Genomic DNA, 13,755 nt, shown 5'->3' on the forward strand with positions numbered 1-13,755 from the left:
TTTCTAACAAAATTGTCCGATGAACGGGAACGTGAAACTCAGAGTAACGGTTTTTTTTGTTATATTTCTGCTGCTTTTAAATAAAGTATATATATATATATACACACACACACACATAGATAAAAGAGAAGATAGATATGTAAACATACTATTTCATATATACATGCACACACACGCAGTTATATAAATACAGGACGTACAGATATATTTATTTAAAAGACAGAAAAGATGTATGGACAGATGAAGAGAGAATGGAACACAAACATTCATAAAGAGCAAATATTTAACCTGAAATTGCATCCGCACCAACATCAAATGAAAGGTAATGACCCACTAGTATACATACAATTTAAAAAAAAAAAAAATAGTTTAGTGTCCTACCACACAATATGCAACATCTCTCCATCTGGCCTCTACCAGGAGAATAGCCACTAACTCCTCAACAGATTCACTAAGTAACATATCTAAACCGCTATATGGGCTGCCAATTTAATTCCAGATCTACACATAACAAAACTTCCACTAATTGTCTCTGAGTCTCTACATGTTAGTTTGGCATATTAGAAACAGACAATCTCCCTCAAAACACACACTATCATTTTAAAGTAGGAAGGACACATGCAGCTAAGATAATGTAGCCCCAGATCCATATCTTACACAAATACAGGGTGATCAAGAATAGAATATCTGATCACAGAACATAACTAAATAAACATTATTTACATTTGACAGATATTTGTCCTCCTCTTGTTTGTTGTTAACACAATGTTTCGGCTGATATACCCTCCAGCCTTCATCAGGTGTCTTGGGGAAATTTCAAACATGGGTTCTCATTCCTAAGGTATTTTTCGATATTATTATTATTATTATTATTATTATTATTCAGGTCACTACCTGAAATTGAACTCGGAATCTTGGGGTTAGTAGCCCGCACTCTCAACCACTACGCCAACAAACAAGATGAGGACAAATATCCGTCAAATATAAATAATGTACATAATTCCTCATCTCTTAAATATAGAACTGAATAACTAAATATAGCTTAGAAGTAGAATATTTTAGTCTACCTTTTTACTGTGAGCAATAAGAACAGTTATATGAAGCCCGTGGGGGAGTCTGCTATGTAGGTGCTTGACCTGATACAAATAACAGCCACTCTCCCTCAAAACACACTCCAGTCTTAAGGAATGGCACACTGAATAATGTAGTCCTAGATACAGCATGGACATGGCCAGAAGCAATGTCTGAAAGCTGACCTCAGATCAAAAGCAACAAGGAAGAACTAACAATCCCCATACTACAGTATTAACCCTTTAGCATTCAAATCTCTCTGCCAAGTGTAAAGCATATTTATTCATATTGTTTCGAATTAATCATGTGTTGTCTCGTAGCTTTGAAATATTTTTATCTCATTGTAATGGCATTGTAGGGTAGGTGTGTCAGAGGTCAGATCAGGGCAGTTTGATCATAAAAACAGAAGGCATATTTTGGCCGGATATAACCGGTTCAAATGCACAAACTAGAATCAATTACAAACATGGATACCATATTTTCTGAAGAACAGCAATATCAGCATTTAAGCCAGCCACATCTACGGCAGTTTTTGGTGATGAGGGAGTAAGTCGATACCTTGATCTCAGTACTTGATTGGTACTTTATTTTAAAGTAAAAGACAAAGTTAACCTCAACAAGATTTGAACTCAGGATAATAAGGGTCAGAATAAATGCAAAAGTGCTGCAAAACATTTTGTACCACGTGCTGACGATTCTGCCAGCTCGTTGTCTTATTCCATCCAACCAATTTGCTGCCTACTGTTCCAGGGAGAGTCATGGGAGTAGAGCCTAGACACTTCCCCCCAAAGGGTCCTATCAGATGTAACCATCATTATACTCATGTGCTGGATTCCCAGGTGTGACCAACTAATTATCCAACCGTCACGTTCTTGGTCTGCCCCTAAGTCTCCTGCCAGTTGGCTCATCTTGAAGAATCTGTCTTGTGATTCTTTCCTGCAACATTCTAATCACATTTTTATTCTTGTAGAGTACAACCATGCAAATCTAATGCCTTGAAGAATTTTTAGTCAAATGAATTGACCCCAGTGCTTATGGTTTTTTTTTTAAAGCCTGGGACTTATTCTATCAGTCACTTTTGCCGAACCACGAAGTCACAGGGACATAAACACACCAACACTGGTTGTCAAGCAGTGGTGGGGGACAAACACAGACACAAACATACGATGGGCTTCTTTCAGTTTCTGTCAACCAAATCCCCTCACAAAGCTTTGGTTGGCCTGGGGCTATAATAGAAGATACTTGCCGATGATTCCACACAGTGGGACTGAACCTGGAACCATGTGGTTGGGGAAGCAAGCTTCTTACAACACAGCCACACTTGCACCTATGTCCATAATACCAGAGCTGTAACCTCTCAATGAAGTGAAGTAGCCACTGAACCTGGAGAGACTCCTTGATCACCAAGCTATTCCTCCATTGAGTAATGTTACTCCAGAGATTCTTTGGAGGAGCCCCACACGTTTGTACCTTAACACAATGATGTTCATGTTTGTATTATATTCTGATTTTTGTTTGAATTTTCTTTGGAATTTTATGGCCATAATATGAAGGATCTCTGGAGAATCTATGCCAGTGGTACCTAAACTTTTAATTAGCATATCATCTTTTACTAGCCCAAGCTTTCAAAAGCTCTATTTAATAAATTGATTAAAACAGCAATAAAACGTTTTTTCAGCTTCAACTTTCAATTGCTCAATATACGTAACTGAATGAATTATATATATATATATATATATATATATATATATAAGAATGAAAACTTTATTTTGAACACAGTTAATGGACCACCTCAGAGGTGAAGGGCAGAAAAGGAAACCACTGGTGCAAATAAGAAGTTCCATACCTCATGGGAAGGGATAACATTATTGAAGAGAGAGCAACAATGTTATGATTTCAGAAAATTTTTTTATTTCAAAATTGTAATTTTTGATGTATGAAACACAGGAATTACAAATAAAAGTGAAAGGAGAAGAAAAACTACTTGTTTCCTTTCTAATGAGATAAATAACTTCTAATTGGAAATGGCATAACTAGTTTGGTGCCCCCCCCCCACACTTTGTTTCCTCATAATTTTCTGAAATATACATATCTTTAAATGAAGATTTTGCAGAGAAGCATTTCCAAGGGTGTAGATTATGATTATGTTGATATTATTATTAACCCTTTAGCATCACCCATGCTAATATGGAAGGCAGATGTTAAATGATGACGATGATGATTACTCTGTCAAAGGTTATACTTAATCACATTGTTTTGAATTAATGATGCATTATCTCATAGCTTCAAGATTTTAATGATGTGAATGTCTTATTCTTATAATGACATTGTAAGTGGGAAAGACTGGATCTGGTCAGTTGGAACATAAAACAGGTAGAATATTTTGCCTGGATATGGATGGTTATGATGGTGAGCTGGTAAAATTGTCAGTGCATCAGTGAAAATGCTTCTTTTGGATCTTCATGTTCTGAGTTCAAATTCCACCGAGACTGACTTTGCCTTTCATCTTTTAGGGTCGACGTAATAAACTAAACCCCCTTCTCTAAAACTGCTCACCTTATGTCAATATTTGAAACCGTTATTATTAAGGCAGGATGCTGCCAGAATTGTTCATAGCTTGGATAAAATGCTTTGGCGGCATTTGTTCTAGTTCTTTACTTTCTGAGTTCAAATCCAGCTGAGGTCGACTTTAGCTTTCATCATTTTGGAGTCAAAATAAGTACCAGTTGAGCACTGGGGTTGATGTAATTTGAGTTAACTCTTCCCCCTAAAAGAGCTGGCCTTATGCCAAAATTTGAAACCATTTAGGCGGCAAACTGGCAGAATTGTTAGTGTATCAAGCAAAAAGCTTAGCGGGATTTCGTCTGATTTTTTAGTTCAAATTCCACCAAGGTCAGCTTAGCTTTTCATTCCTTAGGGGTCAATCAAATAAGTACTAACTGAGCACTGGAGTTGATGTAATAAACTAACTCGCTTCCCCTAAAATTGGTCTTGTGCCAAAATTAGAATTATTAGTATCTGATGGATTAAATCGACTTCGAAGGAATTTTCTTTGTTCTGAGTTCATCCGTTCATCCTTTCAGAGTCAATGAAATGGGCGGAAGTCAAGAATACGCACACTACCCCGTTTTCGGCGACCCCTAACCCTAAATAAAGGGTGTGCTTATTCTTTACCTTCGCCCAATGAAATGAGTACCAGCAGAACATTGGGGTTGATGTAATCAATTCGTCCTCCCCCCACAAAAAATTTCAGGTTTTATGTCTATAGTAAAAATGATTAATTAGTTTCTGATTATTCCATGCTTTCAGATTTCTGCTTCCCCATAATTTTCTTTCGAATGCATATTTTTTATATGAAATTTTGTAAACGCACCTTTTCGATAATATAGATTAAATAATACTGATATTTTAAACACACAAATCTGTTATTTTTTTTTAAAAACTGAAAAATGCTAAAGTCAGGATAATTGATGATAACAAAATCTGGCGGACGGAGAATGATTCCAAACTCCGCCACCACCAAACCCACCACAAAAAAAAAAAAAAAAACCCCTTTCGAAAATGTTATCTCAGCAAAATTCCATTAAAAAATATGCGTTTTTATTTTAAAAATTAAGAAGAAAAGAAGTCAAAGTCCAGTAAGCTCTAGAATTTCCGAAACTCCACCAATTTGTGTATATACGCAGTAACAAAAATATATTTCTTAAAATTATACTCGAATTTCAATAATCTGCAATAAGAAACAAGGGTACTTCACTCTTGACCACTTGATATATCGATCAAAGAAAAATAATTTTCACATAATATATAAAATGGTAAACTGGATTTCCTATCACAACGTTTTACTAAATTCTAATTTTTTTTATCAATATATAAATTACAATAATAGTCAATTCTTAGAATAGCTATAACTACCTAATCGGAGAAGCTAAAGGGTAACTCTTTACTATTATACCTGTCTCACTTCGAGGATGAGGGATCGATCTCAAAGAATGAATGATTTCCGATGATTTCTTTTTTTTTTTTGTTTTTCTGGTCAGGTTCGATTAAGACATCAAACCCAATAGCGAAAACATTAATTTCACCTTCAATGTGAAACAAATGTAATGTGAAATAGTAAAAAAATTCCTGGAAAATATAAAGGATTGAAATTTGGGCGAAAAAATTTCATCAGAATTGTGATTCCTTTTGTATGAAAGATTGGAATAGTAAAAATGAAGGGTAGAAAAAAAAAATTCCATTCACGGTTGAAATACGAAATAACATGACAGCAAATAACTTTAATCCTGAATGAGTGAGTTTTCTATATTTATGGGGCAATGTTAACGCTTACAAATTGCATATTCTGGTTTTTGACAGCAGCTGAAACCTCGTGGAAGAAAAAAGGGGACGATGTTATAGCGCTACCGTGAGGGAGTTAACCGGGAAGGAAACGTATGCTTGTGAACAGACACACACTTTGGGGCTCCAAGTCCCGGTGGGGGTTATAGATATTGTCGCGAAATATTGCGGGTCTTGGACACGCCTATATTTAAAAAAAGAAAGTGAATTACCACAAAATTAATTTTGGTGAATAACTTAAAGGTCTCTAGACGATCTTTCGCTATATTTTTGTACGAGTGTGTGTGTGTTTTATTATATATATATATACACACACACATATACATACATACAAGGATGTACATTCGTAGAGAAAGTGAAAGAAACCGCAGTCACACAAGAATATTTAGTATGACGTAGTTAAGATGTTAAGCCTTACATATGCAAAAATGTGCGTATATTATATCATAGTTATTCCTATGTGAATGTGTGGAATGTATATAAATGTATATAGGTAAGTGTATTACCTCTAAATTCCGGCGTGAGAAACAAAGTCTGCAAGAGAGAATTCAGGTAGCAGGTGGCTCCTTGGTTGCCAAGTCCAGCGAGGCGGCATTGCGGCCGTGCTAGAGGCGGTGGTGAGGTCACTGACGGAGCTTTCAGAAGTTCGGGATCACCCGAAGTTGAACCACCCGAGCAAGTTATATGTTGATTAGGGGTATGTGTTTCCTGCGGGTTCTGGTAGCCGTCTTCATCGAATAAGTTTCCAAACATGGTTACGTTAGATTTCGGCGTCCGACTTCGAAGAAATTAAAAAAAAAACAAGGGTTGTTTTCTTTGTTGTTTAGGGGAGAAGAAATATAATTCACTTCCACTAATTTATATTTCAGAAAGAGTAATAAAGCTGTCTGTTATGTATACATATATGTATATGTATATAATAAATATACAATATGCTATAGTTTTATATACAATATGTTGTGTATATATAGGGTCAGCGGTTGAGAGGCCTTTGGCGTATCAAGCCGGGCTCGTTGGGTCATAAAAGCTGGTGAGGACCCAAGCGGAAAGAGTAAACGAAGCCGCTGCAGGGAGAGAAAGGATGAAAGACTGGCCAACATGAACAGACATTTACTTTGACATCTAGAAACGCCATCTTTTACTTGGCAAGGAGCCGGAAGTGTAGTTTAGCAGCATGAGCAAGTCCGCAGAAAATTTCCAGCATGATTCCTGTATGTATATGTAAATATATATATATATAGTTGGGTTTTTTTCTTTCCCCCCAGCGTCAAAATTCTTCTTCGCAGACATAAGATGTAATAAAAAAAAAAGATCTTGAAAGTTCTCTATAATAAAAACTAAAGTACAGCTGTTATGTACATACACACCTTCAGCATCATCATCATCATCATCATTTAACGTCCGATTTCTATGCTGGCATGGGTTTGACGGTTTGACATGTATACGAAGTTTGAAAGTGTTTCGGTACCAAAAACACTACATAAAACATAAATGAAAAGTGTTGCCCGTCAAATCAGAAAGATCCGAGCTGACTAGCAAAGAGCTGTCCAGGCTCCAGTTGTCTGCATGGTTTCTATGGTTGGATACCCTTCGTAACGCCAACCACTTAACAGAATGTGCCAAATACTTTTTACGTGACACTGACACAGGTGCGCTTACGCAGCACCGGCACAGGTGATTTTTTTATCTGGAAGCTAAGCATTTCGCCGCCCGGCAGGCTAACGTTTCTGCCAGCTCGCCACCTTAAACACACACACACATATATTATTACTGGAAATGTTTGGCCTCCATCAGTTGCTATTTAGTGACCTGAATCCAAGACACTGGACAAAGTGCCAGTTGCCGTGTCCCTGTGGCCCTGTCCCTCATTGTTTAATTCTGCTGAACATTGATTTGATCAAAGATGTTCCAGGAATGACCATCCCATCTTATATTCAGGCATAGTGTATCTAGGACTACATTATTCAATGTGTCTTTCTTTGTTGATGTTGATGGTCATAGCCGGAACATGTTTAATATTCCAGCCATGACCATCCTATATTATATTGAGGCACAGTGTATCTAGGACTACATTATCCAATGACTTTCCTTGGTGATGTTGGCTAACTTCACATGAATCCTGATCTAGCTGACCAATGGTCAAAGACGTTCTAGATATGACCATCCAATCATTTTTTTTTAATATTCAGACATGTGAAGGCACATGGCTTAGCGGTTAGGGTATTCAGCTCATGGTCATAATGTTGTGAGTTCAATTCCCAGTCACATTTAGGGATGATTATATTTTTCCTTTAAGGTAACTCATTGTGCATGGCTGTTTATTCTTATGATAGACTCTCCCATTGTTAGATAATGTATGAAACTTTGACAATTTCTTACCGATTAACCACACAGATGATTTGTTTATAGTGATCAAATGTTTGTGTAGACATAAGCTCACTCCCTCCATCAAGTCAACATTACCTGTATAGGTGCAACTGGGTGCTACATGTCAGATGCTGAAATGATTGCAGAGCAACATGAAATGAAGTGCCTTGCTCAAGAACACAATGCAACGCCCGGTCTGGGAATTGAACCCATGATCTCGCAATCACACACAAACACATACATACACACACACATACACACATACATATATGTCACACATGTTAACATAGGGTGTTGAAAAGCTTTAACTGAGATTATTTATGCAATTAGATGACAAAATCTCCCTCCATACCTATTGAAACCTAAAATCAGAACACAAGGAATGTAGCTTAAATATAATTGTTTTATTGAAATTTTAGAAAATATAAAAATTGCTGTATAAGTGAGTATCTGAAGGGAAAAGCAAGGGAAAAAACCTCTTTAGTTGTTTAGCAGTATACAAAGAGCATTTTTATCGTGGCACCAGCACTAGAGAGGTGAACTTTTCTCCTGCAATTTGTCATATTGCCCAGTATGAACAGAGATGACACCCTATTGAGTAATCTCTGTTTGTACAGAGCAATGTGACAAATATGAAAGATTGATGAAATGCCATTGGATGAACAAGGATGAAAGGAAGAAAAAAAGCTAGATTTTAAAGGAGACAGAGAGGAAAGGGCAGAGTAATTAAAGAAGTGATGGAGAGATGGTAAGAGTAGAATATAATGAAAGAGTAATAGTAGCAAGCAACAGAAGAGCATGGATGATAAATAGTAGTTGTGAAATGGTCAATGGTAAATGCATGATGGATATCAATCAATAATGAGTAATATGAGAGAGAAAGAACAGACGTTAGCTACTATGAGTGGGTATAAATAGTCACAGTAGTAATGGTAAGAGACTGATGGGGAGAGTGAGTAAAGGTTACGAGAAGGGGTGTCTTGGATTAAATGCAATCCCTCATTAATCAGGCAATGTGATGGTAGAAACACTAATGGAAGTTACATATTTGCTGGTTGTGAGAAAGAGTTGAGGGAATATATCAGATACCAACACATTTGATTGCAGTCCCTCATTGCTCAGACATCAGGGTGAGAGAGAGGTGCTAGATACTAAAAAGGGAATGATAGCTGTGTGGTGCGAGATGAAAGATGAGAGCTCCATTAAATACTGATGAGGGAGAGAGAGAGCTGATGGGTGCGGATTGGTAGTGTATGCTGTATGTGTGCATATATCATCATCATAATCGTCATTGTTTAATGTCCGTCTTCCGTGCATGTATGGGTAGGACTGTTAACAGGAGCCAGTCAGGTAGAAGATAGAAGACTACCCCAGGTTATTGTATCTGTTTTGGCAGGGTTTTTTTATGGCTGGATGCCCTTCCTAACACCAATATAAATGAAAACCACCTAGGAGAGTAATGTTAGCTTGTAAGAGAGTGATGGACATCAGTAGACAAGTGACCCGAGGGAGAGGAAATGTTTGCTAGCAGGACAAGTATAAATGATGAGATGTATTGGATAATAACAGATTCATAGCAATCTCTTGTTACTCAAGGAACATAATGGCAGGAAGATAGTAGAGACAAAAAAATGTAATACAGTTATATTTTATGTCTCTATTGCTTCCATATTTTTTCCATCATAAATGAACTACAAGCAAAAGTAAACACTTAACTGATAATGTCATCATCACCATCATCATTGTTTAACATTCACCTTCCATGCTGGCATAGGTGGGATGGTCTGACAGGAACCGGCCTGGCAGAAGCCTGCACCAGACATCTGTTCCTGTTTTGGAAGGATTTTTACAGCTGGATGCCCTTCCTAGCATCAATCACCCAGTAGAGTGGACTAAATGTATAAATCTAAATGCCAAAAATTCAAATTCCAGAGGTGATATCTATAATTCCATTGGCACTGCCTACTATAAAGAGGCAGCATCTTCCACCAACATTACTGTGAAGATCTAGAAACATTTATAATAGATTTAGAAACTTTCCTGTTCAATCAGGCTGCAAGTTGAAAATATGGCCTTTAAACCTAGCATCGTTAACCTTGAGATGGCCTTTAAAAATCACTCCCTGTTCTGTGATCTGGTGGTTTGAAGCTTTTAGCAGACAAATGTCTTGTGAGAGGAGTTTCAAGCAAGACAGTTTCTCCACATACCAGGGGACCACGCACATAACAAAACACAATAAAGTGCATAATATACAATATATAATTTAATTCAATCACCACATACATATCACCATCCTCCTCCTCCTCCGTTGGATGGTTTGACCAAAGCTAGTAAGGCCATGGGCTACACCAGGCAATGGTTTCTACAACTGGATGCCTTTCCTAATGCCAACCACTCCATAGAGTGCACTGGGTACCTTTTATGTGGCATCAGCATGTGCTTTTAACATGATACTGCAAAAATACCCTGCAGACTGACAGTCAATAAAATAAGAATAAAATTTTAAAATTTATTCTTTCTGTATAGCCTGGTACCAAATGGTCTGGTACTGATTTGGTATGACCTCTGACTTACCAAAGCTAATCTTCCTACCCTTATAGTTCATTTGTCTCCCATTTTTTGGTGTCACCACTGCATTATGTAGTGATGTACTTCTACCGACTTTGGTGTACAACGTTAGGTTATGTCTCCTACACACTTCATTTTGCACCTGAAAACCTATTTTCTTTCACCTCTAACATTGCTCACTCCTCTGTACATGATCACATCCTTCATTCCTCCTTAACTTTCCACACATAGATGTTGTCCACATCTAACCTAGACAGGTCAAACTTGTGCTACCTTCAGGGACCAACTCCTTTCCCTCTTCACTTGGCCAACACACAACTAACACCTTCAAAGTTGCTACAAATCCTCACAATTTGTGATTAATTCTTTGGTAATTTCTTCATATAAAACTTATATTCTAAAGATTATCCTCTTTCTTCAAAGGCAGAAACTATCTTAGCTTTGACCAGTTGCTGTCTGTCCACAAAATTCAAGTTTTGTTAACCTTTAATCATGAGAAAAGGTAGTGCCTATGATCCTGTCACTACTAGCAGTCCCAGAGGCCATGACAAGGACTCCAAGATTAGCAGGATGGGGAAGAAAGGTATCTTCAAACTAGAAATCCATCCTGAATGCTCGCAACAGGGTGAGCTCTGCCAAAAGCACCCAAGATGACAAGTGGTGGGATTAACCCATTAGCATTCAGATTATTCTGTTAAATGTAAAAAAAGGGTAAAGACCCCCTTCAGTCATGAATGATCATGGGATTGCACCTAGAAAGTTCCCCTGCAAGGCACAATTCCAGACAAGGTTGTTTATGGAAGACCAGAAGTCACCCATGCATACCAGCCTCCCCTCTCCACACCACTGATGTTATCCAAGGGAAAGGCAAAGGGGCCGATACAGCTTGGCACCAGTGATGTCACAACTCATTTCTACAGCTGAGTGAACTGGAGCAACATGAAAAAAAGTGTCTTGCTCAAAAACACAACACAGAGTCCAGTCTGGGAATCGAACTCACTATGTCATGATTGTAAGCCAAATGCTCTAACCACTGAGCCATGTGCCTTACTGTTAAATGTAATGTTTATTTATTTACATCGTTTTGAGTTAATCATGCATTATCTTGTAGCTTTAATATTTCCATCATGTGACTGTTTATTTTTAGACTGACATTGTAGGGCAGGTGTGAGAGAGTGCACCTGGATAATTTGGGTATTAAAAAAGTAGAATGTTTGGGATGGATATGGCCAGTTTAAATGTTAATTAGTTAAACTGGATGACAGATTAAACTTACTGCCCGAGTAGGCAATGGTGAAATTTGAACTCAGAATGTAAAAAAAGTTGAACAAATAATACAGGGCATCCAGTTTGACCCAGAATGTACTGGGGGCCTTGGATTGGTGCTTTTTTATTGACTTGAAAAGGGTCTTCATAATTCTCTCATCTGTGATACTCATTGATCTTCTTCAGATTAGTCTCCAATCAGTTGGTCGATAACTGTCCTAGCAGGATGACCCAGGGCTAAATAGCATAATAGGTCCCCAAGCAAATCATTGCACTGTGAACTATAGTATTTATTAACAGCAAACCCACAGCATATACAGACCAGAAATGGACCCTTGACCCCTGCCAAGTGTACCCATGCCTTAAGGTTTGTTTTCAGTCTACTGGTTCCCATATCAGCATTTAAATCATTACTTCGTCCTTGCTACAAAAGTAATATCCATAGAATCTGTCTTCTTTCCTTTATAGTAGAGGTAACTCTTGGAAGATTACCATAAAGAACTCAATTTGTTATATGGGATGGCCGTTTGATGTTAAATGCTGCGCTTGGAAGTTTTGTGCATGTTTCATCTCATTTTCTTTCCAGTGCCTTACATATACATATGTATATAATATATTACAAGGAGAAAAATGGAGAGTTTTAACTGATAAAATTCAATTTAATTTAAGAACATATTTTCAAAGTTCTCTATAATTATATACACACACACACCTATTTACCATAAGGGAGAATTTTTCTCTGCAGTAACTGCAGTGAACTTGCATTTTAGTAGTTTGAAATATGTTACAAACATATTTTAACTAACCTAAACTTTACAACTCTCTCCTTAATCAATCTGATCGATTTTCAAGGTGTCACCTACTTTCTGCTAGTGCAAAATTCTCGGGGGACTGGATTGATGCCCTGCCTGTGGCCAACAGTGGAAGTCTACTCAGTCTAGATGAGCTCCACATCTCCATTGCACTCAAAGTGGGTAGGAGCTGACGCCTGTAGGGGACTGAGATGTCATTGTGGTAGGCCTCTCGACTCTACAGGTCTTCACGGTTTGTCTTGCCGCCTAAATGCCGGTCGTTTCGCTCATCACACTGAGCTAAACTTAATCATAAAGCAAACCCTGGCTCAGATTAATATCCCCTCCGTTCTGGAGCCGGTAGGGCTATCCAGAAGTAATGGGAAGAGACCAAATGGTCTTACCCACTGTCCCGGGGTAAGAAGCAGGTGCCTCACCTGGGACGCTACAGTCTGTGACTCTTTCGCTTCCTCCCATATCCTGAATGTTGCGCTAAATGAGAGGGTCACTGCTTCCTGAAGTATCGGGACTTGGCAGTGAACTATCTCTTCCAGACGTTTGGAGGGGCTGGGCCGCTAACGGCGAGGTTCTTCGTTAGCGGTGCTTGCTGTGAGAGTGCTTGGTTTGTTTCAGTAGGGTCCGTTGAACTTTGTGGTGTGCAACCAATTGAGGCACATGGTGTTGCGTTGATATTATTTTTTATTCTCCTTTTTTTTTGTTTGTTTTTCTTTTGCAAAATATATTCCTTTCCCCTATACATATACAAGGGATAGATCGCCGAAGACACTTTTTGCGGAAAAGGCCAATATTTAGGACTCGTACCGTAAGATCGCCGAAATACTGATTATGAACATCAACAATAACGATAGGATAATTTCAATCCAAGTTTTTTTAACTCACTATATCAGACATGTGAATCTCAACCGTATGTGTATTAAGAATGCACAACGTTTCGCTGAGGTATTTCAACAAGGTTCTATAATCTCGGTATTTTGTGTCGACATTAAAAACCATAAACCCATTCTTAAAATCAGTTTTCGAGGAAGACCGTACTGGTGAGTCAACAGACCGAAACCCTTTAAATGCGCAATAATGACATACGTATTACGCAATCGAACAGTCAAAGGATATTGCGTGCTTTGCTGCGTGATTGCTATCACATGACTAGCACGGACCATTTAAACGAATCCCTGAGACGAAAGACGCCGAAAATGACGGACTAGAAAATATTAATAAATAAAATCCAAGTTTAACACAGGTATTTTCTTTGTCCTCGAAACAGAATTATTTTTCACTTTTCTACACGATGATTGTTTGATTAATATTTTTTTCCCGTCATCTTAACGTCTTT

At 37.9% G+C, this 13,755-nt stretch overlaps 1 protein-coding gene across 1 annotated transcript in view; it reads right to left on the reverse strand.

Annotated features, from left to right (window-relative positions):
• The window catches only part of LOC106878492 (ubiquitin carboxyl-terminal hydrolase 40), a 46,553-nt gene extending 39,989 nt beyond the window's left edge, over window positions 1–6,564 (reverse strand). Inside the window, exon 1 of the mRNA XM_089357958.1 lies at window positions 5,919–6,564. Coding sequence (XP_089214084.1) covers window positions 5,919–6,165 — 247 coding nt within the window. The 5' untranslated portion in view covers window positions 6,166–6,564. The remainder of the gene's footprint in view (window positions 1–5,918) is intronic.
• Between the last annotated feature and the right edge of the window lie 7,191 nt (window positions 6,565–13,755).

Source organism: Octopus bimaculoides, chromosome 9, assembly GCF_046866305.1.
Source record: "Octopus bimaculoides isolate indiv1 chromosome 9, ASM4686630v1, whole genome shotgun sequence".
Taxonomy (NCBI): Eukaryota; Metazoa; Mollusca; class Cephalopoda; order Octopoda; family Octopodidae; genus Octopus; species Octopus bimaculoides.